This window comes from Mus caroli, chromosome 1, assembly GCF_900094665.2.
Source record: "Mus caroli chromosome 1, CAROLI_EIJ_v1.1, whole genome shotgun sequence".
In the NCBI taxonomy this organism is placed as follows: Eukaryota; Metazoa; Chordata; class Mammalia; order Rodentia; family Muridae; genus Mus; species Mus caroli.
In genome coordinates this window covers 60,544,163-60,570,766 of record NC_034570.1, presented here as the reverse complement: position 1 = coordinate 60,570,766, position 26,604 = coordinate 60,544,163, and the positions used below count along the sequence as shown (strand labels likewise).

At 34.8% G+C, this 26,604-nt stretch overlaps 1 protein-coding gene across 9 annotated transcripts in view; it reads left to right on the top strand.

Moving 5' to 3' along the window:
* The window catches only part of Kansl1l (KAT8 regulatory NSL complex subunit 1 like), a 91,715-nt gene extending 65,538 nt beyond the window's left edge, over nt 1–26,177 (top strand). For 5 of the 9 annotated variants that reach the window (XM_029476682.1, XM_029476669.1, XM_029476673.1 and 2 more), the window contains exons 7-15: nt 7,187–7,349; nt 9,629–9,736; nt 16,698–16,826; nt 18,484–18,605; nt 19,285–19,409; nt 20,703–20,757; nt 21,949–22,061; nt 23,559–23,727; nt 24,525–26,177. In XM_029476682.1, coding sequence (XP_029332542.1) covers nt 7,187–7,349; nt 9,629–9,736; nt 16,698–16,826; nt 18,484–18,605; nt 19,285–19,409; nt 20,703–20,757; nt 21,949–22,061; nt 23,559–23,727; nt 24,525–24,755 — 1,215 coding nt within the window. In that variant the 3' untranslated portion in view covers nt 24,756–26,177. The remainder of the gene's footprint in view (nt 1–7,186; nt 7,350–9,628; nt 9,737–16,697; nt 16,827–18,483; nt 18,606–19,284; nt 19,410–20,702; nt 20,758–21,948; nt 22,062–23,558; nt 23,728–24,524) is intronic. The other 4 variants (XM_029476692.1, XM_029476685.1, XM_029476681.1 and 1 more) reach the window with 3 other exon arrangements.
* Nucleotides 26,178–26,604: the final 427 nt, after the last annotated feature.

Genomic DNA, 26,604 nt, shown 5'->3' with positions numbered 1-26,604 from the left:
CCTAAATGTCTACCTTAAAGAGTCATGCTGAGACTAAATTATATTAAAAGAGTATACAACCCAATCCTTGCCACACGAGTATTCTTCTGGAGGAATGAGGATGATAGTGAACAAATCAGAGTAATGTTGGGGAATCAGTGATGATCTCCGGGGGAAGTGAAATAGAGTACTATTTTAGAATGATTACTATGGAGCCTTTGAAAGTCTCAGTTTGCAATAGGGAGAGACTAGGAAAACAAGGAACTATCAGAATAAACTAGAAGTAACGAAGACTTGAATCACAGGAAAAAAGACTTGAAGCAATGTTTTTTAGAATGAATGACTTGTCTTAACTGATTTGGTATAATAAAGGAAAAGTTTTAAAAGAGAAGAAATAGAAAAAAGTTACTTGCAATTATGGTACCACTGAATTCCTTTCATAAAATGCCTCACATAAATGCTAATAATAATAGCATACTAACATCAAGAATTAGGACATGGTAGAACATGAACCAAACCTGACTCTATTTCATGCATGCTGTTTACAGTTGTATAAGCTCTGCTGGGCTGTGAATAGAAAATGCTGTTTTCTTCAGACCACAAATTCAATATCATATTTTTAACCTAGGGTCATCCTTAGTTTTGTGTTTGCCCTGGACTCATTCTTTGTGTTATGTATTAGTTCTTTCAAGCCAGTGAGGAGTGACATTCTGTCATGTTTGCCTAATATAATGTTAATTTTTCTCCTCCTATTTCTGTGTTGATTTATTTTCTCTATTTCTTCCCAATATTTCTTGTTTTGGAGAAATTTGCAGGCTAAACATGTTTGCATTCTCCCTTACATAACAGAGCAACACAGCTCTGATTACTATGAATGAGCCTTACAAAGTGTAACCTTCCAGTGTGTTAAAGCTGGTAGGTAACAACATCCATACAGGTCTAGAAAACTTCTTTCAGGAAGGACTTGTACTGGGGAAACAGGCCTTCATGTAGATCAGTGCAGTATTTAGATGTCTACAATAATGTACTTGATATGTCCTCCTTCTCTTCCTTCTCCTCCCTTCTAGTAAGCAGCATTACCTACCTCGTGCCATGCAGTGCTTAGACAGTGGAGATACTACACTGAAGAAGATGTAAGGGTTCCCACCTCCATGGGGCTAACACTCAGCTGGGAAAAAGACAAAATTTAAATGTTAATGGATACAGTTTTTTTGGAAGAATACAATGAAATTGAGGCGCTAGAGGTTTCTGGAGCAAAGAAAAAGACCTAAAAGCTGACCCTGATGGAAACAGATTAACTTCTAGAACAATTGTAATAAACAACCATAAAAAAATCAAATTTTTAGAAATTAAAATTGTTGGGATTAATCTGTCTTTTTAAGGATTAGAATATAAGGCCAAGGGAATTTCCTAGAACACACAAAGCATAAATTTCTAACACCTGAGAAAAAAGGCATATATTTTGAAAAAGTTCATTAGCTATTCGGTATTATCAACTAAAATATGTAAATAACCCATACCTAAACAGAGTCTCATGATATTTATGAAAAAATATAAGATCTTAAGGCTTCTAAAGGAACATAAGGCCCGCAATGGGTAAGGATGGTGCTGCCACTGAAACTGATTCCTTTGGGTGCAACAGGACAATAGAAGTTCTGAGGGAACAATTACCCCAAATTTAGGAGTGAAACTAAAGTATGATGATTATGATATGAATTCTCGAGGAAGTACAATCACAACAACAAATTATTAAAACTTAAACTATTTATCATATAAGAACCATTTAAAAATATATTTTAAAGACCAAGGTATGTCCCCAAAAGGAGATTGTAAATTTTCTAAGATCATATAACTCTTTACATAGAAACATGAAAGTTTTATGCCAAAGACCAGCTTTGTCACTACAGGGTAAACTGAGGCAGGCAGTGAGAGGTGATGTTGGTGATTAAGGTTGGTGATAAGAGCAACAATGTAACCCATCTTCCCCCTTGCCCCAAGTGCTGACAGTAGCAGGCAATGTACAGGGTCAGCTCTACTGACAGAACAAAATTATCTAGGGCTGGCAACAATGCTGAGGGAGAAACTCTGAACTCTCTGAACAAGGTGGTTGGTGAGAAAGAAAAAGATCTTCATGCAGACACACACACACTGCAGCCAGGCCTGACCACCTGTTTCATCAATTTCACAAATGCATATGCATATTTATATATACACATATACCTACATATGTATGTACACACATACAGATAGACATATCTACATTGAATGGAGGGCACAGCACGCCAACAGCCACACTTTATTTTTTTCTCTCAGCCTTTTTATACTTTCTAAGACAAACATTCTTTATAAAATTACCTCATATAAAATGTACACAAAAGGGAGTTACAGAAGGCTGTTGATAGCTTAAAACAGTATTTCATTCTATAAGCTCATTATAAGTTCAAAGCAACAGTTTCATATGGCCTTGTTTTATCATAATGTACACTTGTGTCTGCATCCTTTCTCTTCTTAGTACAATTTATGAAAGCTCATTGTATTCCTTATTATACAGCCTTTATTCTGACATGCTACTCTTGATTCTAACACTTTCTTCCTAAAAATTATTTTAATGAAATCATGAATTCTATTAAGTCCTTAATGTATCTAAACAGCATCAATTCAATAAATTTCATCTTCATGTTGATCTGCAAGAAATTTGCCCAATAGGATAGGCTATATCACCTGGAAAGTATTCCCACTAGACTACAGGCATTGAGGGTCTCCTGGTGTCCACTTATACCAAGCCAAATCAATGAGGAGTATGGCAATGACAAACAGGAGAAAGCATATCAGCAAAAAACCAGTCCTGGGATGTCTCTGGGGCTTCACCAGAGTGCACCCATTGCAACGCAGCAAGACTATGGACAATCTCTAGGGAGCTCACTTGCCCACTGCAGCTCTCCCTGCATGGAATTTGTCAGTTTTATGTAGTATGTAAAATATCTTCCTAAATAGCAGATATTTTATTTAAATTGAAGGTAATCTCGGTAAAACTTAGCAAGATACTTTTGAAACTCGGTAACTTACTCATGTGTATAATGACAGATTTATGAATAGCTCAGTGTACATTTAAAAAGGAAGAGTGTGAATAAGTGCTGTGACTTACAGTATTATGTCCTCAGTAATGGCTCCAGTATAGACAAACTAGAAGGAGAATAGAACAATTGCATATAGTTTCAAATATTTTAACCTTACAGTATGTTGGGTAATAAAGAATAGAAGTAGAGTAATCTGGATAGAATGCAATGAAATGATTTCAAGAGGCATGAAAGGAAATAGGAAGGGACTACAGAGGACAGAGATCAAAAAGCAATGACTACATGGTGTGACTATTGCTTATTTGTGTTCCTGCTGAATTGGCACTATATTAATAAAAGATGCAAATGTATTATTGTACACTTTTTTGTGTCATGATTTTTGGTCATCATTTTACATTGCCATCAGAAATATTCTGACTACCTGAGTTAACAGTCTTATATATGCTCTGACAGAAGATAATTAGCCAGTCAAATGGGACAGTCAGATCGGCATGGCGCATATTGCTTACTTGAGGCTTAATTTGTTTTTGTAGCTTCTTTGTATTTTCTTATTTTTATGATTTTTATTTGATTATAGATTATAATTAATTATATTAATTATATAATAATTTCCAAATACCACACTATTGCTATCTCAAATTTGTCTTGTGATTAAAAGCCATTTTGTATGGTTTCAGTCAGGCCTTTTAGATTTCTCTCTCTCTCTCTCTCATTCCTTCCTTCCTTCCTTCCTTCCTTCCTTCCTTCCTTCCTTCCTTCCTTTTGTGTGTGTGTCTCTCTCTTTCTGTGCCTGCATTTTGTCCGTGTGTGTGGGTACTGTGTGCATTCAGTGCCTGCAGAGATCAGAAGAGGGTATCTGACCATGAAACTCAGGTCATGTGTGCTTGGGAACCATCAGGTCAGTGCTAGGAAAGAAACCAGAGCTTGGTCCTCTGCAAGAGAAATTAAATGTTCTTAACCTCAGAGCCATCTCTCCAACACTAGTCAGGCCATTAAAGTTACTGAGATTTGTTTTGTGGGTCAGTGTATATATATTTATTTAAATATAAATATTCGATGTGCACTTGAAAGTTGGGGTGAACTTTTCAATGGGTGCTTTTCATATTTTACTTTTCAGATCTCCCAACAATAAGTACAAATTTGGATATTATATTTCTTTTTAATTCTTACAGGGTATTTTGATGTTGTTTCTGATATATTTTGAAGCTGTTTTTGCACAAGTATTTTCTTTTGGTTGGATATATGAGAATATCTGTGCTGGCTCTCTATTTTTGAAGTATATAATGTGTTGGGTTCACAGATAGACAGGGATTTATCAAATGGGAGTTGGATTGAATGAAATGGAATGGAATTTTGACCCTTACTTGTACTTGATATATATGTCTACATGAAATGCTAACTTTTGAGTGGATACATGGAGTGAGTTAAAATTTTGGGAGAGAGAATTAATGCATTTTGTAAGTGATCAAGACATAGCTTTTCCTTGAGAGCCATTGTGGAATTCCATTGAATTAATTTCCCCAAACTCACATATATAAATTTCACCCTCCATGTGATATTTAAAATTAGGGCCACTAGTGACCTGATTGACTCAATTCCAGAGAGCTATCACTACATGTCTGCTATATGAGCAGACATCTATGAAGAATAAAGTAGGCCATCAACAGACATAGACTCAGTCAACACTGTCATTAAAGACTTTCCTGCCTCTGGAACTTTCTATTATTTATAAGCCATCTAGCTTACATTACTTAAAGACTAAGGTCACACATTATGAAAATCTGTACCCACATAACAAGCCAAGTATGGTGACTCATGATAGGAGAAGAGAAAAGAGAGGTTTTTGTCTTGCTGGTCAACATCAGGTTGAATAACACTGTCTTAACAAATAAACAAGTGGAAAGCAATGGGGGAAGACAACTTGACATCAACCTCTGGCCTCTTCCCATGTATACATGGTAAGTACACCTACACTCACAAATGTACCCAGACGTGAACATGCACAACCCTGTATACACACAGAAATAACAGAAAGAGAAATGTAAAAGAATAAGTTAACAGAGGTTCTTCATTAATCCTAAAGAAAGTAAGGCAGGGATCAGTGAAATATAAAACAAACATATATAAAATCAAAAACCAATCGCTGAGTCTTTGAAAAAGTAAATTTTCACACCCCCTACTAAGACTCTTCAAAATAATCCAAGGTAGATTAACCTTTATTATTAACACAATTTACCTGGGAAATGTAGTGATTTTCAATAGACTCCAAAAAAAAAAAAAAAATCCANAATGAAACACATTTTGGCAAACTGGGAATATATCCTGGTAAACAAGTAACCAAAAACTCCAACAACTAAACCATCTTTAAAGTTTTATTTGTATATGTGGAGGTATATGTATGTGTGCATGTGGTGTGCACATATACATGTATAGGTGGAAAAGAGGTTGATGTCTTATTTTCATTCAAATAGTTTTACATCACTTTCTCTCCTCCCTTTGCTTCAGCCCTCCCCAACTACCTTCCCTAGAGCCTCATGTGTATAATCTGCTGCTGAGTTCATTTTTGTCATATGCATGAGGTTTCATGGCTGACTATCCTGCAGATTCCTATGATGTGTTGATCTTTACACTGGATGTAGTTACGGTTTTCTGTGATGATCTCCAATTGTTGTTAAGAGAGCTTTCTTTGACAAAGGGTGGTAGCAACCTTATGGTGGCCCAGGAGAGGTGGCCTCCCATAAAAAGAGCATTGTTAAGACAGGTCTGGAAGTAGACTGTAAGCTTTCAGACCACAGTAGTAAGGAGCCCTCCCTATTTTATTGTTTCAGTTAGGGTCTCTTACTGAAACTAGAGTTTATCAATTGGCTAGACTAGCCATAGAGCCTCCAGTCATCCTGTCACTACTTTGAGCACTGGGATTACTGATATATGCTACCACACCGTGAGTTTTACATGTGTACTGGGTATAATCAGATTCTTATCCTTCCTTGGGAAAGATTTTCTTTAGCTACTGAACTATCTCTTCAGCCCCAATACAACATTTGAAATTGTTATGCCATTCCTGTTATAACCACTTGCAAAACAAGAGTATCTCCATTGGTCCCTTTGCTATTTACTAATGAGACTGAGCACATTTAGCATGGATAACATTTCCAAGTAACAAAGGGTTTAGAATGAACTGAAACATCCAAACTAGAATTACATATGGACAATGCATTTGGATTCTCATCTACTGAAGACTAAAAGAAACTATAAAGACACTGGTAGACTAAGGAAGTTGCCATAGTTGTACAGATATGCTGAATATATACAGTTAATTTCATTTTTAAATACCTTCAATAGGGATGGAGAAATTGCTTAGCAGTTAAGCGTGCTTGTTTTTGCAGAGGACCTGAGTTCAGTTCCCAGCACAGACATCGTAGCTCACAACCCTACATAACACCAGTTCGAGTATCACCCTCCTCTGGGCTTCCTAGGCAACATACACTCACATTCAAGCAAGACACTCGTACGCAATTAAAAATTCTAAAAGAAAAAGTTAAATCTTTATAATGGAAGCAATAAAAATGTCAACTGAAAACTTCTAACAAAACTGTGTGAAGCTTTTAAAATATAATTTAAAAGTATATGTATATGTGTATGTGTGCAACGTGTATGCAAGGTGTTCAAGGAAGCTAAAAGAGGGTGTTAGATCCTTTGGAGCTGGAATTAGAGGTGACTGTGATCTGCTTGATGTGGGTGCTGGGAACTTAGCCCGGTCCTCAAGAAAAGTAGCAAGTGCTCTTAAGTGCTGAGCCACCTCTCCAGTCGCAAATGTGTAAAGCTTTTGTAGAAGGAACTGAATAGGACAAAGTCGAAGAGACATGCAGTTTTATGGACTCTTTTCTTTGTACTATGTTTCACTGTGATGGAACAAAGACTTATTTTCATGAATAAGTTTAGTTTGAAAGACCCAGAAGGCTTTTCTAGCCACACCACTAGATGTACAGTCCATACATCTCATTCTATATCAAGGTGACTTACTAAGCTAGGCTATTATTCTCATATATACTGTATTATAATTTCAGCTGTCCTTTTTTTTTTTTAAGTCTTAAAGCAAAAAGTGAAAGTTTGACATCTTTTTCTTGCAGACTTTACCTTCAAAAGAAGCATTTTTAAATAGCACACAGATGCCTTACATGGGATCACCTTTCAGTTGGGACAACTGGGAACAGAGTGCCAGGTCTCACCTGTTAAGAGAACAGGTTTCCAAACTCGATTCCTCCTTCCACCCTGTTTTGTCATTGCCATCAGGTAAGCTGCCTCATAAAAATCTGAATATTTTCTATAATGAAATATCACCTTATAAAGACAGGCAATATTTGAAAGTTGTTTTTGGTTTATTTTTGCATTGTGGGAGATTGCTGAGATAGGGCCTCACTATGTAGCCCTGGAACTATTAATCTGTACTAAGCACACTGGATATTTTGTTTAATTCTCACAACCCCATGAGAGCACATTATGTTGTCCTTTTCCTCTTACACATGAGCATATTAAGCTTGGAGAGGTTTTTCTATTCAAGATCACTCAGCTATTGAACCCTGGAGCCAGGAGCTGAGGTAACTGATCCCCAGAGTCACACACGTATTATCCTTTATATTGATTTCTCTTTGAGAGATGAGATAGCCTCATTCTAAATTTTGGAACTCTGAAATAATATCAATATCTACATCTATATCAACATCTATATATCTATATATATATCCTTTAGATCTAAGGCATCCTAGTCTAGTAAGCTCAGCTCCTTTATATTTACAGGTTAAAGCTTCTTGCATTTGACAAAAATCTTAATACCTACTTATATTTGATACTAAAAAGGTGCTAGAAGTATAAATAAATCCCTCATTGTAATTATATTCTAGTTTTAAAATAGTATATAAATATAAAATATATGCATATATAAACAAAATAACCTTACTAAAAGGCCAAAAGGTGCTTTAGGAAGGTACATAGGAACAAGGCCTTCTTTCTCCATTATGTTCTGTTCCCAACACTTACGGTGGTAGAACAGATGGTAATTTTGTTAGTGCATGGTAAGTCTTTAGAGGAACAAGGTTATGTTGAGGCAACTGGAAGACAAAATCTTGAAAAAGCTTGAACAGTGTTTTAAAGCATAGTATTTAATTTCTTTCCCCATTTAATTTTTTTCATCTTTACATCAAATTCCATGTTACTTAGACTTTTAATTATACTTTTTTGTATGTATGCATGGACTTGTCATTAAAGCCCTGAGCCAGGCAAGGGGATGCATCCCTTTAAGCTCAGAACTGGGGAGGTAGACGCAGGCAAATTTCTGTGAATTTGAGGCTAACTAAACCCAAATAGTAAGCTCCAGGCCAGCCAGGGTTATAGTGAGATACTGTCTCAAAAAACAATAATAAATCACAACCGTTGAGAAAGCAGTTCATCTCACTCTGTGAAACCCAGACACGGCTTCAGTCTCTCCTGATTGAATCATTCATAAATAATTCTGTGTATTGCATGCAAAACATTCAATAGGTTTAAAAACAAAGATCCCTTAAAAATGTTTCTCAGGGGAAAATATATGTGTCTATTCATACTTTTAAAAATTATTTTATTATTCATTTGTTATGTGTTTCGATGTTACAGATGTATAACATGCCACATGTGTGTATAGGCCAGAGATCAATTCTCTGGAGTCAGTTTTCTCTGTCTACCATGTTGTCATGCTTGGTGGGAGTGTCTTTATCTCTAAGCTATCTTATTGACCCAGGTTTTAAATTTATGAATGAAAAAAAACTCTTGACTAATAAGAAGCTTGATGTGAGGTGGCTCAACAGGTAAAAGGCACTTTCCACAGCCTGACAAACCTAGTTCAATCCTGGGACCCACATAGCAGAAGGAAAAACCAACTTCCATGAGGGAGGTGTCCTATGACTTTCACTTGCCCATGTTGTGACACTTGTACAAACTCACCCCTCTCACACACAATAAAGAATGAATTCAATATACACACCTCATCTGTACCTTGGCTTCTCTTTGAGTATAAAATATACCAACATTTTCAACTGAATATCCATAAGTCTCTGTCTGAAGGAAGAGAACTTCTTGGTGGATGTTAGTCTTTATATAAGTAGCTTTAGTTATACTCCTAAAATAATGTGAAACTTGTCATTTCATGCATTCTGCTTATAGAAGTGTTTCTGTGTAACAACTAGTACAATATAAAACTCATTTTTAATTATTTTAAATATTTTTGTAAAAACCTTGTGGTGCATTTGTGACCATTTCTCTGAGAAGACAGTTACATTTACACTGACTCCTCTTACACACTAAAGGGAGACCTCAGAACTGTTCATATGCTCCTTTAGAATGTTACCTAACTCGTAACATTCTGAAAAACGCTTACTAACCTTCTTGGGAAAGTACTCTGATACCTTTACTTCTCAAAATTCTTATTGTGTAAATTTTTTCCCTAAGCTTATGTGCTATTTATAAAAAGGAAAGAAAACTAGTGCTAGGCTGTGGAAAATGGTGTTTACCAAAAATAATTTTTTACTTTGTTTTTTCAGAAATTCCCCTTCATCTTCATTTTGAGACCTTATTCAAGAAGACCGACATGAAAGGAGAGTTTGCTGAAAATCAATTTGTAGGTGACTGTCTCATATCACCGCCACCTGGTATGTCCCATTCATACACTGTGTGTGCTTGTACATGCTTTTACATTGTCTACGTTCATTTTTTTATATTCTGAGTAAATAAAATTTAAGAAAAGAATAAATGCAAATCCTTAATTGTTAATACTTTTCCATAAGTCACACATCCACACAGAGAAGCATGTTTGATTGCCTACTGTTTGAGGCCCTTGGTCCCAGGACGTGAGGCAGGGAGGGAAAGGGTAGAATTTGAGAAAGAGTGGGAGGAGGAAAATAAACAATGAATGAACGAAAGTTAAAAAAGAAAAAGCTATAAACAGAAAACAGCCTTCTTATATGGTAAAATTAAGGATCCCAATGCTTGGATATGTAGTGCACTGTAAGTTAGTGTTATATAGTAGACTTGGTGATCTTAATGTAGTGCATAACTCATCAAGAGCACTGAAGAGGTGAAAACAAACAGAAAAGCAACTGTACTGTTGAAAAAAATGTAGGTCAACCCCAGAGAGAGACTAGTCAAAAACCACACAATAGAGTCTATCTTCCTTATATTAGGAAGGGTGTAATCATGAAATGATCTGAGAACTGTTCTAATATATAGGAGTTTTTCTGAGTAAAACCTTTCATACACTTATTTCATAACATAAATCACAATAAATTATAGTTGGTTTTAATAATTTTAAATAAAAAATTATATAATAAAACCTCAAGGAAATTATTAAACTGTTTATGAGTGCTCTGAAAAGGAATGAACACTGTCTATGCTTAGGAGCAATATGAAATGAAAAAAAAATCAGCATATTCTGTCTGTCTGCAAAGCTGTATATTTAGTATTGAAAGAAAGCAAACATTATTTCCAGGCAAAACATATCTACCTGCAAAATTCCAGAGGAAAATAAATAGATGTTAAGTGGGTTTTATAATAAAATCTAGTCATTTTAGGGCTGGGGGGGAGGCTGTAGGTTGTTCAATGTTCAAAGGTCCTGAATTCAGTTAAGACCTCTGGAAGGCAAAGGAAGAAAACAAACAAAAAAACCCCATCAGCTTTTATAATTGCAATAGTAATTACACAGATTATGTGAAGGAACAAATTCTTCATTCAGTGACAATGTCTCTAGAATAAATAAGGGTTTACATTAAGAAAACTTTAATAATTTGTGGTTTTACAGAGACAACATGAAAGATGTTGCTCTATGGAGAGAAATAAACTGTTGTGGTTAGAAAACACTTCCTAACTTAAATGTCTGCTTTCTGTGTCTCACTGTATACAGAGAATTTTAATTAGAATCACAAAAGGGTTTTGTCGTTTTTCTTGATTTTTTTGTGACAGGGTGTCTGTTTGCACTGGCTTGTCCTTTCTGCCTTCCTCTGCCTTCCTAGTACTGAGATGAAAGACATGTACCACTCACTACACTTGGCAAGAAACTATTTTTAGCGTTATATTAGTAAGTTTTTCCTACAATCCCATCACTCAAGAGGCTGACAGAAGGATTGCCAGAATTAGGGAAGCCTGGACTACAATAATTATTCCTGGCCACAGTGGGACTGAGTGAGACAGCTCTGCTGTCCTCACTTCTTGGTCAGCTTGCCTCAGCCTCTTAAATCCTGTGGTTCTTGGTGTACGCCATAAGGCCTGGCTGAAATAGTCTCTTTACACAAAATTATTCTGAAGCTTATCTCAAAAAATGTTGAAAGTAGCAAATATAATTTTTAAAAGATCAAAAGGAGGTGTCATGTATCAAAATGTCTTATAGTTATAATCATTAAAGTATAATGGTACTGAACGAAAGGAACTCAATTCATATAAACAAAAGGCCCAAGGCTAAGACACAGACAAAAAGACTTACTGTGTATTCCTACAGTGTAGAAAGGAGGCTTAGTCAATAAATAAAAATAACAAGGGGCTGGAGATAGTTTAGCAGTTAGAGCATGTGTTTTTGCAGAGGACCCGAGTTCAGTTCCTAGCACCCACATGGTAGCTTACAACCATTTGTAACTCCAGTTCTAGAGGATCTTTATGCCCTTTCTGACCTCCATATGTACCAGACAGGCAGACAGAACAATCATCCATATAAATCTTTAAGCCAATGACAAGAACATCTTCCATGCCGACACTATCTAAAGGCACTTTAAACTATATTAGCTACTTTAAACCAAGGCAGGTTATTATTCTTGAATACAAATCAGAGTGAGCGAGCCAAAGGCTGTGCACTGAGTAACCACCCTTTTTTTTAAAAAAGATTTCTATTTATTTATTTATTTATTTATTTATTTATTTATTTATTATACGTAAGTACACTGTAGCTGTCTTCACACACCAGAAGAGGGCATCAGATCCCATTACAGATGGTTGTGAGCCACCATGTGGTTGCAGGGATTTGAACTCATGACCTCTGGAAAAGCAGTCAGTGCTCTTAACCACTGAGCCATCTCTCCAGCCCGAGTAACCGCCTTTTATTAGTACTCAGCATACTTCAATACTAACTAGGATCTGTTCTAATATAGCACATTAAAACAAATTTGAGATGACTCCTTATATAGAATCAGAAAAACTAGATATGCCTGGTGATAATTATAAAGAAAACAAAAACATAACATTTACTGAGGACTTGTGTTAGACAGTTTGTGAATGTCAAGCTATTGATAAGTTGAATATTTTAAATAGTTTCTATTACTACAATAAGAACAATAAAATAAAATAGCACCAAGGATTGATATAGGCCATTTAGGAGGCACTAAAATTTAAGACTCTTAAGACTAAAATCACTACTTCTGTACTTACAGAGAATATTTACTGAACTGCAAACTTTGAATTATGATTCAATTGTTTTAAAAAATCTAGTCTAATCGTAAATATAAATCTTTATTCAGAAAAGTCTCTGCATTTTGTGACCATGTAAGATTAGTAACAACTTAAATATGACAGAATTATGTTAACTGGTTAAGTATACACTAGAATATGCAATTTTAGAAAATATCTTAAACTGAATCTAAGGATAGAAACAAAAAATACTGCAATGGAATGGAATGAAATTTTAGAAATCTGTATTTTTTTTACAATTATAGCCATGTAAAAATGTTCTTATATAAATCATATTCAATATAAAGAATCTGTTCGAATTCTGATGAGGTAGTTATATATGTACAAAAATTTTTTAAAAACCTAGCAAAGACACTTTGTAGAAAACCCAAATATGAACATGGGTTTTTGCTGTGTATTTAATATTTTGTCATTTTAAATAATACATTGTGGTCACTTAGCTACGCCTATACTTTTACGTTATTTTTAAAGATTCATGCTGGCATATGACACAAAAAGTCTACATTTATTTTAAAAAGTTACAGCACAAAGGTTGCTCATTAGTTACCTATGCTAAAGAGAGGTGCAAAATTCATGGGAGATCATTATTAAAGAGTCTTGTTTTGTGTTTTAAAGTTTTTCATAATAAAAAAGAATTCAAAATGCCTAGAGCAAGGAGCAATTAGCTATACTTAAGGTGACATAAGTAGTACTATAAAATACAGGTTATATTCAGGCACTTCTATATGACATAGTGCTGCTCATTGAGATTAATTCTAAGAATAAATTATTTTTTTAAAATATAGAAATATGGTATTCTGAAGACTGTAACAGTATTTGCTTGTGATAATTGTAACAGCTGAAAAAGAGAGGGAGATGGTATGAGAGAAGGATTCTTACACACTTATATTCTAATTTAAATTATGATTTCATGTTTGACATGTACAGATTATAAAATGTACATATATTTGAGTGAAAGGGAATATGCAAAAATGAACATATACATTAGAGAAGGCAATTTTGTTTCTTCTAATGGTGGTCATAAATGTTAGGCAGCACTTGATATTGGACCTAGCAATAATGTAGTGATATGTCATATGTCACATGTAATGGAAAAATTTAAATGTATGAGTTAGAATATACTTGAGTTTCATGTTGCTATGCTACTAGGCAAATCAATGCAACATTCTTTTGTGTTTTGTCAGTTTCTTTTCCCTGTTCTTATTTCCTATCATTCTCAACTCAAATGAGCATTACAATTCTTCCTATGCCTAAAATAAAAGTAGAGTTTCACATTGGGAAGTTCTTTTTGCTAAGATACTATTAAATGCTGAAAAATCATAGATGAAGCACCAGAAATCAATCAATCTCTCTCTCTCTCTCTCTCATTCTCTCTCTCTCTCACTCTCTCACTCACACACACACACACACACACACTGCAAAGGAGAAAGTCAACAAGAATGACTCTTATAGGGTAAGATGTAAAGACCCATGATAACAATCTATAATAGCTCTTCTTAAGGCAAAAAGAGAGGTAAAGGGGATGAAAAATAGACAGAGAAGAATTCTAGATAAAAATGCTGAAGGCCATTTTAGAATTTACAAAAAGAGATGAAGATTCCAGATCAGCATTCTTAAAACTCAACATGCAAGTACATTACTTGAGGAATATTGTACAATGCAGACTCGGATTCAACAAGTTTGGTATAGGACCCAGGACCCTGTATTTCAACCCTATCTCAGCTGATTCAGATACTGGCACAATCATTTAGTTGTTACATACATGTTGACATATACTATTTAAGACTTCAAGTAATTGAAATAAACTCATACTGTGGTGACGTAAGACAATGTGGTGCTTCCAAGTCTGTACAGATAGCTTGGTATTCCTCAGAGTAAATGGTGAGATAAGCAGACAGGTCTTTGGCACTTTACCTTGTCCTATTATACTGTTTTACACTTACAAAGTCATGTTGACTACAGACGAGGAAGTAGGCAAAGTCAAACTATAAAGTTGAGTAACTACATGATTAGTCTAGGCAAGAGGAAATGGCAGCACAGCCAATAGAAAGGCCTGTCTTTATCCAAGTGTTAAAGGGTACGAGTAAGGGAGAAGACCTAGGAATTGTGATTAAAACCCATTAAGATTACATAGATTTAGTGGTCAATCAGTCTATATAATAGCCAGTAATATTCCCTGATTCTTGACAACTTAGTGGGTATGTAAAGACCTTAGTGTCATGCAGAAGAGGCTCTGAGTACAGGAGTAAAGGGCATATGGAAATTCTTTGTATTGTTTCAGGACTTTTGTGAATCAGAGTTGTCTAACTTTATGTTTTTAGAGTGAATAGAAGCAAGGAGTAAGAGAAGCATGACCTCTAAGAAAAACATAACCTATAAGAGGAGCACAACCTCAAGCAATCCAGAACCACAGAGCTCAGGCTCCTTCATGCGTCGCGTCTTGTTTTGAAATCTCTTTATTTCTACACTAACTCCAACAGAATAACTTACTTATACTGAAAGTCCAGTTTTTATTTCCCTTCAATCATCATAGCCAGTGATATTTAGATTACTGATTGTGACCTCTATCCTTTTAAGGTACACTTTAGGAAAGTAATGGAAGACCGTTAAGCTCCAGCAAGACAGACTGGATCCTGCTGGTTTTTACCAAGCTGTTTCCAACCTTTACACAGGCTATTCTGTCCTCTTTCCCCTCACTATGACCTATAAGGCAGTGAAGATAATTAAAGGGTGAGTTAGATGGGACTCGCTTATAATATCTACCTCCCAGTAAAGATGCACCGCTGATGTAAACTTCCTGTCAGTGATGCTGTCTAGATACTTGAAGATTGCTCGTCTCATATCCTTCTGTTTAACATCTTTCTCTCCTTTTGTTGGATAGAAGGGAGTTTTAATGTCTTTAGAATTTTGCTATTTTTTTCCCGGTCATTATTTTCATATACCCAGTTTCATTCATCCTCAGTCTTTTACAATAATCTTTTAAATTTCTTTCTTGTAACTTTTAGGGTATATCTATCTATCAATACCATCATGACTTACAACAACAATTTGAATGTATGGCATTCAAATGAATTCTTTGAAATCTGAAGTTAATGTAAGCAATTCAGGAAAAATTCAGGGTTCTTCCTTCAAATGCTCTTACTCGTTTACTGTACTTCCATTACATTTTTGTGGCGATCCTCTTCCCTTGCTTTGTTTTTCTTTTGCTAAATTCCACAGGACGTGTGCAGAGATTCTTCGTAAACTTTGATTCATATTCTCTTTTTGCTGACAAATGTGTGTACCTATATGCATAAACTGTCTTTAAGGAACGTGGACTGTTACTTGCAGGATGATCTACTATCTTATCCTTGGATTCCCAATAACTGTTGTTAGACTGTGACTTCTATTTTGCCCCTAATATAACTGACATCTGAGTCTTCATATTTTTTCTATTCCATTCTACATTTCTAAACCTTTATCCCCTGTTCCCCAAAAGGAGCCAATGTACTCTCTAGACTAATACTTGAGCTATGAAGTTCAGATGCAAAATACTCATGATAATAAAGCTAACATTTATGGCACATTTTCCATGAGAGACACCTATTTCAATAATTAATTGAAACCTCATATTCTCAAGAGAGCTGCTACTATAAATATATGGAAGAAACTGAGGCAGAGCTATCAACTTAAATTATTTAAAATCCAGGTTTTTAACAGTTAAATAAAAGTGGGATGAAATAAGATTCTTGCTTTCACAGTCCATGTCTCATAACCATGTATGTTGAAGCTCACTGGGTGCTGAAGTGTTCACAGATTTAAGGATAACAATTTCAGTATTTAAACTGGCATTTAGTCAAGATTCACAGACAGATCTGAACCAATGCTCACTGATTTTGAAGACATTGAAAATATAGAACCTTCTTTTTATCCACTTACAAATAAGTAAAAATAAAGATGAAAATCGGACATTTCATGAGAGTATTTCGGGGGAATGCTACAATTTCATTTATTTTTACTTTAAGAACCATCCCTTTTGGTAATCGAGTTTTTATTTCATTCCATGTAATTTTGAACTGATAAAGAATTTCAACATTTTTAAATAGAAACATATTAGCATGTTCATTGTCTCTGTTAAAGAGCAAAAACTTCACACAGCCTCTTTTTTTTTCCCATTTGTTTTAGTACAAGGTACTTCTCTGAATCAGTGGAGAAATGGATATTCACCTATATGTAAGCCTCAAATAAGGTCACAATCATCTGTACAACTATTACAGGGAAGAAAAAAAAGACATTTAAGTGAAACAGCATTAGGTACGTTAAAATGAAGGTGTGACCATTAGTTTAAATATTAAAAATAAAGAAAAAATGTCCTTCAAAGAACCCTTGTCTTGTGAAATTTATAATCCAGACCAGTCATTACGTACCTAACACACCTGTGTCCACATGATTATATCCATGTGCTTATTCTGGAATTTGTAAGCTGGGTATTGGTCCACTTTGTAGCAATTATTTCTTTCCTGTTTTCTGATTACTTGCCTTCTGTGAGCTTTCATTTGTACTGAATTGAGTCTCCAAGGATATATTAGACTCAGACTAGGGCCCTGATGAGAATTTATGAACATTATTAAATGTCAGATTTTGAGAAACCAAGGATTAAACCAAGGAACATCAATGACCCTTTCCAATTCTCCCTAGGAGTCTATTTACCTTTACAAGATGAACAAGACCTAACACTTGAAATTAGAGCTGTTCTAATAATATTAAGTTAATTTGTTGTAGAGACTTTGGAGATGACAGTTATTATACTTGTTAAAAACAGCAAAATATATTTTGAAGAGAACGTAATCTGTGTACATTTGGTTCCTGCTCATTGTCCTAATGAATATAATATCATATTCATTAGTCAAATCTTTCCCAGTTGTATTATTTCAATAACATAGACAAACTTATTAGAAAATAATTACATTTAAAATGTACCTATTTGTAATTTTATACAATGAATCTACACTTATCTCTACTATTCTAGAATATGTAGTTTCACTTTTATAGTGGACCTATAATCAGTACAATCTGATCAAAAACATTGTGGCAGGAAATGAACAAGCTCTCAAATGCATCTAGAGATTTTGTTTGTCACTTAAGAGCAGACAAGCAAGGATCACATGGGGAAATGATAATTTCTTAATAACAGACTGTGAAATATAGATTATCTAAAAAAATGTATATATGTTCAAATTTCACAGATATAGGGGGATCAAAAATAGACTAGACAGCCCCCTAATAAGAAATCGCCTTGATAAATAAATTCTTCTAGGATAAAAGAAAACTGGAAGGCAATTCCCAATTTCTATATGTAGATTTTAATACCATAAAGAATACCATAGAGATACCATAAAGAATACCAAGTAGGAAAATAAGCAGAACTTGACAAAAACATACATATGAATAAGAGCAGGTATCAAATGAATATTGTGAGAAAATGAATCTCATTAATGAAAGTTATTGGATGCTATATCAAATGAATACTAAAACCGCAGACCTTTTGAAATTATTAAAATTATTTAAATGAAATTCAATAAAAATAAAAACTCAGATGGTCAAATGAGCAAATCTCACACCAAGTAAGACAGGCAAAAATAAGGAAAGCAGACAGCAGCAACTTAAGGTCAGTCATGACACAGTGCCTACACAACAACAATGAGGTGAAGAAGACAACAGAGAAGGACCACGCAAGGAACAGTAATGCAAAACATACTAGGCAAAAAGCACGAGTCCCCAAAAATTAGAAAGACTTAGAAGAATATCACTGAGATGCTTGTTTATATTTTCTTCTGTTTTCTGATTATGTCTTTAAAATGAAGCAAACAAAACCAAATAAAGCTCAATTCCCTGTCACTGATTTGGGAAAATAATTCTAATACACGTGGTTGTTTTTAACATGTGACATTCTGAAGGGTTCTTTCCACAGCAGGAGAAAGAACTAGATTTGAAGAATTTGCTTTTCAACATTCAGAACCAGGATCTCATTGCAATTTTACTGCTGTCTCTAATGCCAATGTCACATCAAGAACCCAGAATCCATCCTCACAAGTAGGTTGCTTTTAAATCTAAAATAGTTTTAAAGAATTTTAAAGAAAACAAGCTGGTAAGAAACCTGCTGGATTATTTCACTAATTCATGCCAGACTTATTTACTAGTACATTTTAGAACTGTCTCGTTAGGAAATAGTCATGGGTAATTAAGACATTTTTACTTGGAAGCTAGCAATTTATTAATTTTTATTTATAAATTCTTTTTTGCTATAAACTTATGACCATGTCTAACATCCAAAGCTAAACCCAGTTTTGCTAATGAGCACATGGATTTGTGTTGTTCTTAAACTGCTCTATTTTCAGTTTTTGCCTGGACAATAGAGAGATGACAGGTATGAAAGTTTAGATGGGGAGTCGGAACCAGGATCACACACATGAAGATCTGTAGCAGCCAACGTCACTCAGGAGCTCCCCAAATTTCATGGCCTTTCAAATGATTTTATGTGTTTTTATACAAAATAAGTATTACATATGTTTTAAAAGAGATGTCTTTGGTTACAAAAGATAAGCCCTCTAAATTGGCTTTCTTAGCATTTTATAATTAGATTTCATAACAATGAATTTACAAAATTACGTCAAACATATACTACATACTACTTTTATATAACTAATGAAGAAATATCACCACAAATAACTAAAACATTACTGTAAATTAGTACAATAATTCTGTGTTGCAGAATACTGCACGACGGAGGTTAAGAAGTGAGAGCTCTTATGATATAGATAACATTGTGATTCCCATGTCATTAGTAGCACCAGCCAAATTAGAGAAACTCCAGTATAAAGAAATACTTACTCCACGGTATGTATACTTACATGTTTCCTTTCTTCTTTCTTCAGTAAACTTAAATTCAGAGTCAAGTTATAACTAAGAACAGAATGATTCCCCCTTCCCTATTTGCACAAAAGGAAAATGGTAAAAGGAAACTTTATAATAAACTAATTGATATTAGCATTCAAAATAGATTTTATCTATTGAGTATAGATAAAATTGATTTTATCTATTGTGTGTATTTTACTAGCATGGTACTTTAGCCATGTAAAAACTACTACAACAAACAGTCCTTACCTTTTGTGATAGAGATATACTTGGCTAGAAAGAATTAAAAGAAAGCAACTATATTTGTAGGTGTATTCACACTGTTAAGACAGTAATGCTTGTTAACAAAATTAAGTTTCTGATTTATTTCTAATTCAGCAATAAAAAAAAAATCAAATAGAAAAATGAAAGGGAATGTCTAAGAAAATGGTTACACAGACACAAGTGTGGCAGGCCTAGCCAGACATGGAGGTTTGGAAGAGTTTATACAAGAAGGCTGAGCTAGAAGAACCAGATTACAGTGTTCCTTGAATGCATGCATAGATCTGTAGCCATCTGCAGTGAAGGCAGCCATGTTTTATAGCAACAATGAAAGCAGTCTCTTATAAATATAACATATAAATATGGCCCTAGAAAATAGAAAATGCTGGAGATAAACACAGAGACCGGTATCCGCCATATTCTGTCTGCCATCCATCTCCATTTTATTTCCATAAATTCACTTACTACTTTACACTTAATCTGAGGAATAAGCCAGGTATTCTTATTAGGTGCTATAGTTACATAGATACAGGGTTGGCATTTTCTACAATAAGGAATGTTGTAGTTATAGTGTTCGAGCAACATTTTTGACCTACACTGGAGAATTCTCTGAGCCAGTTGTTAAGCAGCTAGTAACTAATTCCAAGGGGCATGACACACATTTCCATACCAAAGAAAACTGGCAGACAGTGTGAATCACGTTAGACTTCTCATTTTTGCTCAAGCCAGTTTATTAGATTACCTCTGAGTTAATTCAAAACCAGCACATAATTAGAACTATATAGAAGAACAACTATATAGAAGAAACTATTTACTGTAAGGTATAAAGATTAATCTGTTTTCTTTTTATAAAAGTATTGTTTTTCTCTTTAAAATGACAAACTATTAAAATGCAACCATTTGAATTATCGAAATCTCGAGGAAATAAAACCCTAATGTATTTAGCTGTTTATAGAAAATAAAATTGCAATATTTGAATGAAAGCTGCTTGAAATTCTTTTGTATTTTCAACAGCTGGAGGAAGGTTGTTCTTCAGCCCCTTGATGAGCATAACTTAAACAAAGAAGAGGTAAGCTGCTTTATGTTTAATGGGATAATTGCACCTTCTATATTATAGAGCTTTAATCATTTAATATTTAAATATATAAAAGGAAATATAAGACAACATGTTTTTTTATTTGAGAAAGATTTTCTTAAAGGATAGTAATTTTTTTTTTTAAAAGTTTCTTCGTAAATTTGACTACAAACGTAACATATAGCATAGTGTATCCTCCAAACCAACCCAAACAAAAGGGCGATGTGGTACACATACAGTGCTGATACCAAGTCAAGGATAAGCCTAGCAAATAATTAAATATTAATGCTTCTATAGTAAAATATATATAGCTACTGGGCCAAAACACTAAGAATAAATTGCCACAGCATTTCAGATCAGGCTGTGAATTGTATGAGGAGCTGCTTTTTCAGATTCTTGGATACTGAAATTATTGGTAAAAGATTCTGAACTCGTATAGATTATATTACATTAAGAACAATGACAGGAATCAAAACACACTGTATGAAACTCTAAACTCTCAAAGAACTAATGAAAAAAAAAAAACAGAAGGGAAATACTATGTAACAGCTGATTCTATCTTTAGGTAAATATTGGAATTCTATAGAAAGTACATAGAGTTTCTATGAATTCACAGTGCTTCTCTGCCCAGTGGTCTTGTTTTTCAGCTATAGTATCATATCTTACTATTAATGCACTTCACTTTTCATTGCACTCTTGCTAAGTCAGAATGATCACTTCCAGGAGAAAGAAATTCCCCAGAGTTACACAGTTAAAACCCCAGATAAGTCAGTAACTGAATACTGATTTACCTCAATCAGTTTTACTTTTTTTGACATTAACATGTTCTCAGAATACTGTGTACTTCATAAAAGATAATGCATAATTGCTCAATGGAATAAAGTATAACACTCTCTTTTTATAGATTGGGCAAGATAGCATATACCTGCAATCTCTGCACTCCAGAGGTTAAGGTACAAAGAATACTTATTCAAAACTTGCTTGAGCTATACAGTAAGATCCTGTCGCCAAACAACAAATGCCCAAACAAAACAAAACCATTCCATAAACTGTGACAAATGAAGAGCACTGTGAGTCCATCTGTAATCTAGGTACATTCTAAAACACAGGCCAAGAACAGGCTGCGTAAACAGCTTCCTGCTCACAGAGACTATCTGAACCTGTTCTGTTTCCAAATCTTACCAGATAGAAGATCTTTCTGATGACGTCTTCTCCCTAAGACACAGAAAATACGAAGAGAGAGAGCAAGCTAGGTGGTCACTGTGGGAACAAAGCAAATGGCACAGAAGAAATAACAGGCAAGTATTTGAAGTTTAAAACATCAAAGCCACAATATATAAGGAATGAACATAAGCTAGCCATAAAGCTTGAGAAAAACCACTGAGAAGGAAAACAGAAGATACAGGATCAGCTGTTGTGTGAAGTGGCATCATCTTATGCAAACTTATACTAAAAAATTATCTGGGAAATTATATATGAGTTTCATGCTGCTAGCCACAATATCACTATTGTTTATATTACTTACCTAGCATTAAAGGACAGGAGCATTATATAAAGTAACGTCATTTTATTCAGGAATGATGGTATATGCCAGTAATTAGGAGGCTGAGGCTGGGGCTTTCCAGTTTAAGGCCAGAATAGATTGTACAATGGGGACCTCTTCTCCAAAGCCTCAAAGCCAGTCATCTCCATGTCCTTTAAATGGTGAGCTGCACTAGGGCAGGAGCTTATGTAATTCATTTTAGCAAACATCTCAAAAATAATACTATGCAAAGTCTTCATGAAATTTTATTTTAGTATAAAAGGCAAAAAGTCCAGGGGACTTTTAAAAATATAAATATTGGATGTAAGCATATGCCCAGAGTTCCACACTCAGGAGTCTGAAGCAGGATGATAATGAGTTAAAGCATTTGCTGGGGCTGGTGAGATGGCTCAGTGGGTAAGAGCACCCGATTGCTCTTCCGAAGGTCCGGAGTTCAAATCCCAGCAACCACATGGTGGCTCACAACCATCTGGAAAGAGATCTGACTCCCTCTTCTGGAGTGTCTGAAGACATCTACACTGTACTTACATATAATAAATAAATTAAAAAAAAAAGTTAAAAAAAAAAAGCATTTGCTAAAGAGACAAATTCTGTCTTAAAAAAACAGAAACAAGCTCATAGGTAGACTTTCGGGGAGAATATGACAGTTAGTAGTTACCTATTTGAGGATATCTCTAATGTTTTTGCAGTTAAATTTCATTATCTTTAATATATTAAAAGTATATAAATATTCAAAAAATATTGACACATTTTTAATATATCCACAACTAAGCAAGTTCATAGAAAATGTAGTAGTTTCTTAACTTAGACATTTTTCAATTAGCTAAATAACATTAAAGTCCTTTCTCTGCTTAGATGCTCAGATGGACTGTAAGTATTTGTTGAAAGAGTTCTCCTAATATAAGTGAGATTCTAGATTGCTGTTCTTTTACACATCCTGGAAACACAACTTTCCAGAAATACAGAGGGCAAATGTGACTCGAGGATTCCATGTATGATACACAAATAATTAAAGACTAACTTGAGAATTCAGAACTATAAAGGTCAAGTGCATGGCCCTTTCTGTCTTTTAAAAACCAAGTAACAAATGTGATAGGATGCTTAGTGACCATGAAGCACTGGGTTTAAACCTTGGATAAAACCTTTCCTAATGACAACACTGGGAAGATCCTCAGATGACTGTGGGTAGAAATGCTGAGAAAAAAGCAGTACTGACCTGGTGATACCCTGTATTCATTTATTTCCCTGCTAGAGCTTACAGTAAAACTGTGGAAGGGCAGGACTTGGTGCTGAAGGAACACTCAAGTGAACTTGGCAGTGCTCAGCACGGTACTGCAGAGAGTCCTTCTGAAGTCCCAGCAGAAAGCCACAGTCTGTGTGCTCAGGACTCCCTTTCTTTAAATGATGGTCAAGAAGACAAGGTAAGCCTGAGTTATTTGACTGTTTTCTTTTAATTGCCTTTTCACTTTATTTCACTTATGTGTAGAAATTGTTAGCTGTAAAGGGCTTCATTACAGATCAATGTCAATGAGATGTTCAGGCTACTATGTTCAGGAAGGCCTATAGTGGAATGCCCTAGTCCCATTATATTAACAATTTCTTTTTATTTAAGTTTTGGAGGCATAGTATATCAGTAACAACTTTCATCTACCTATGTACGTAACTGTTAGGCAATGGAGATTCTATCACCTTGCTTTAAAGAACAAATCTTTCCACTGGAGACTCACACTCGGTGCACAGTAAACACCATTACTGTTTTTCTGCTTCTAACGAGTTCCACACAAATTCAGTCCTACTTTAGAAAGTATCCTAGCACTGTACAAAGTTCATGCAGCTTTCCCACTTGCACTAGATCAAATATAGAGTGGAACTTTAGAAATGGATATCCAAGTTGTAGAAAATCAGGAAGAAAGAGTCAATGTGTATCTGTAATAACAATGAGGTAGAAAGGAAGTACAGCCCACCATACAAGGCTTTGCTCAGATATCCTTACATTGAACAGAAACAAGTATTCTGTGGCAGTATTTTCTCTTCCTAGCAGAAGCAAAATGAAGAAACAATTCCTAAAGTCAGGAAATTCTCAGGATATCCATATGGACATAAGAGGAAAACAAAAACTTGAACTTATATACTAGAAGAATAACTATAAAAACTGACATGATAGATTCCTTAATAATTAAATTAGGTGAAACTTAACTGAAAATGTTTTTCCTTTCAGTCTTTGCGGTGGGAGCGGCGAGCATTTCCACTGAAGGATGAGGATACAGCAGCCTTATTGTGCCAAGATGAAAGAAAGGATCAGACTGGGGGGGCAAGCACAGCCTCCCACGATGAAGCCTTCTGTAGCACTACACCCGAGAGTGGCCACCCTCCAAAGATGCAGTTAGATGGGATGGAAGAATATAAAAGCTTTGGTATAGGAGTTACTAATGTTAAAAGAAATAGGTGACAGGGAACGTATTAAGAAAAATATGTAACTGAAAGGAAAAGAGGAAAAAACCTACAACCCTCTCTGCTGGATCCCCACCTCCTCTGGTCAAGGTTCCAGAACAGGAGGAAGTCCCACATGTATCCATCTTTCACTGTTCAGGGAACATGCCAGAAGTCTTCTTTTTCTTCCTGAATCACAGAAGTAGCTAGCTTCTCACCTACACAAATGCTAGTAACTTGTGTTTGCCAATAATACGAATCACAAGCACTAAGATATTAACTGCTGCAATTTGATGACAAATCACACCTCGGGGCATTTGTGAGGTACGAGCCCCTCCCTGAGAGTACTGTTGATTTGCATCAAACGACAACTATTCTTTGTTTCTATTCTCATGGCAGTTCACTAAAATTGCCTCAATAATATGAGAATATGCTAGTGTGTATACAGAATATATACACATACAGTGCACACATATGTAGTCTTAAAACTGCATGTATGATTTATTCTATGCAATATAAGTTGCCATGAATACCTAGCACAGGTGCTGACTTATAGCAGACACCTGAAAGCTTTGACTGTGGAGAGGGAGTTGTTTTTTCTTTTATTCTAAACATTGCTTAACCAATATAAGTTATTTATGGAAATTCTTATATTAGATATCGCAATATTCGTTTATTTGAAATCACTGTTCTCTCCTGAACTAACCACAGGCTTTCTGCTTACTCCTAACAGAATTAAGAGAAGCAACTTAAGAGTTTAATATATTGATACATTTAAAAACTATTGTCGTTGGAAATTCACCGAGTTCTACTTGCTTTATGTACCTCTTCATGACAGCAATTTAAAATGTAAAACAGCATACAAATAATAATATGGTTGTAATTCTAGCTAATGAACAGCTAGAAGCTTCTAATTTGGTTTTTCCTTACCACAGCTTACATAAATACCTATGCTTACAGGCATCCTAGATCAAGAATTCAAGTTTTCCAAGACCAAAACTTTAATATAGAATACTGAGGAGTGTACATTAAGGAAAATTCTTTTTGAAGCCATACCATTTTTTTTTTCCTAGATGAAAGTTAAGGACAATTTGTATCAACCACTTTTTGTTATGCAAAGAAAGGTTACTCAATTTGTAGTTCCCATACTACTGAAAATCCTGGCCACTGAGCTGGGACTCTATGGGATTAGATACATAAGGTTTTGTTGAGGATTAGAAATTAAACTGATCCCTGCAGAAGGGGGGTGGGGAACCATTTAAATTCAATACTTACAAACTTTTGCTTATAGTTTTACTGTACATTTATTTTTAAAGAAAAAGAATAACAAAAGCCAGAAAAATACAAGTTGTCCCAACAAATAATTTCAAATCTTTGTCATGACTGATATTATAACCTTCTACATAGTTTTTTTTAATTAAAGTTATTTCTATATGCCTTGTATTGTGTGATTTGATTAAATGCACAAACCTTTCGTAAGCTAAAATAAAAATAAGTATTAATAAACTTTTATCTTACAGGGCAGGAAAAAGCCCAAGCAAGCTCTCTATTCCATGCCTATTTGTCAGTGTTCTTATTTTATTACTACTTATTTATGGATTAAGTCTGTACTGTATTCTATCATCTCTTAGCCTACTTCTTCCTTCTTAGACATTATATATATATATATCCATCCATCTATCCTTGGAGTCAAAATCTATACTTCCAGAATATTCTTGACTTACTCTGATTCTGCAGAGGATACAGTGACACTGAAAATAAGAAAAGTAAAACCTTTTTTTTCTAATCCACTTCAGGAGCTCTGTTTGTAGTCAGAGCAGCAGTACACACCAGAAAACTGCTTCTGACTGGACCCTTTCTATGTACCA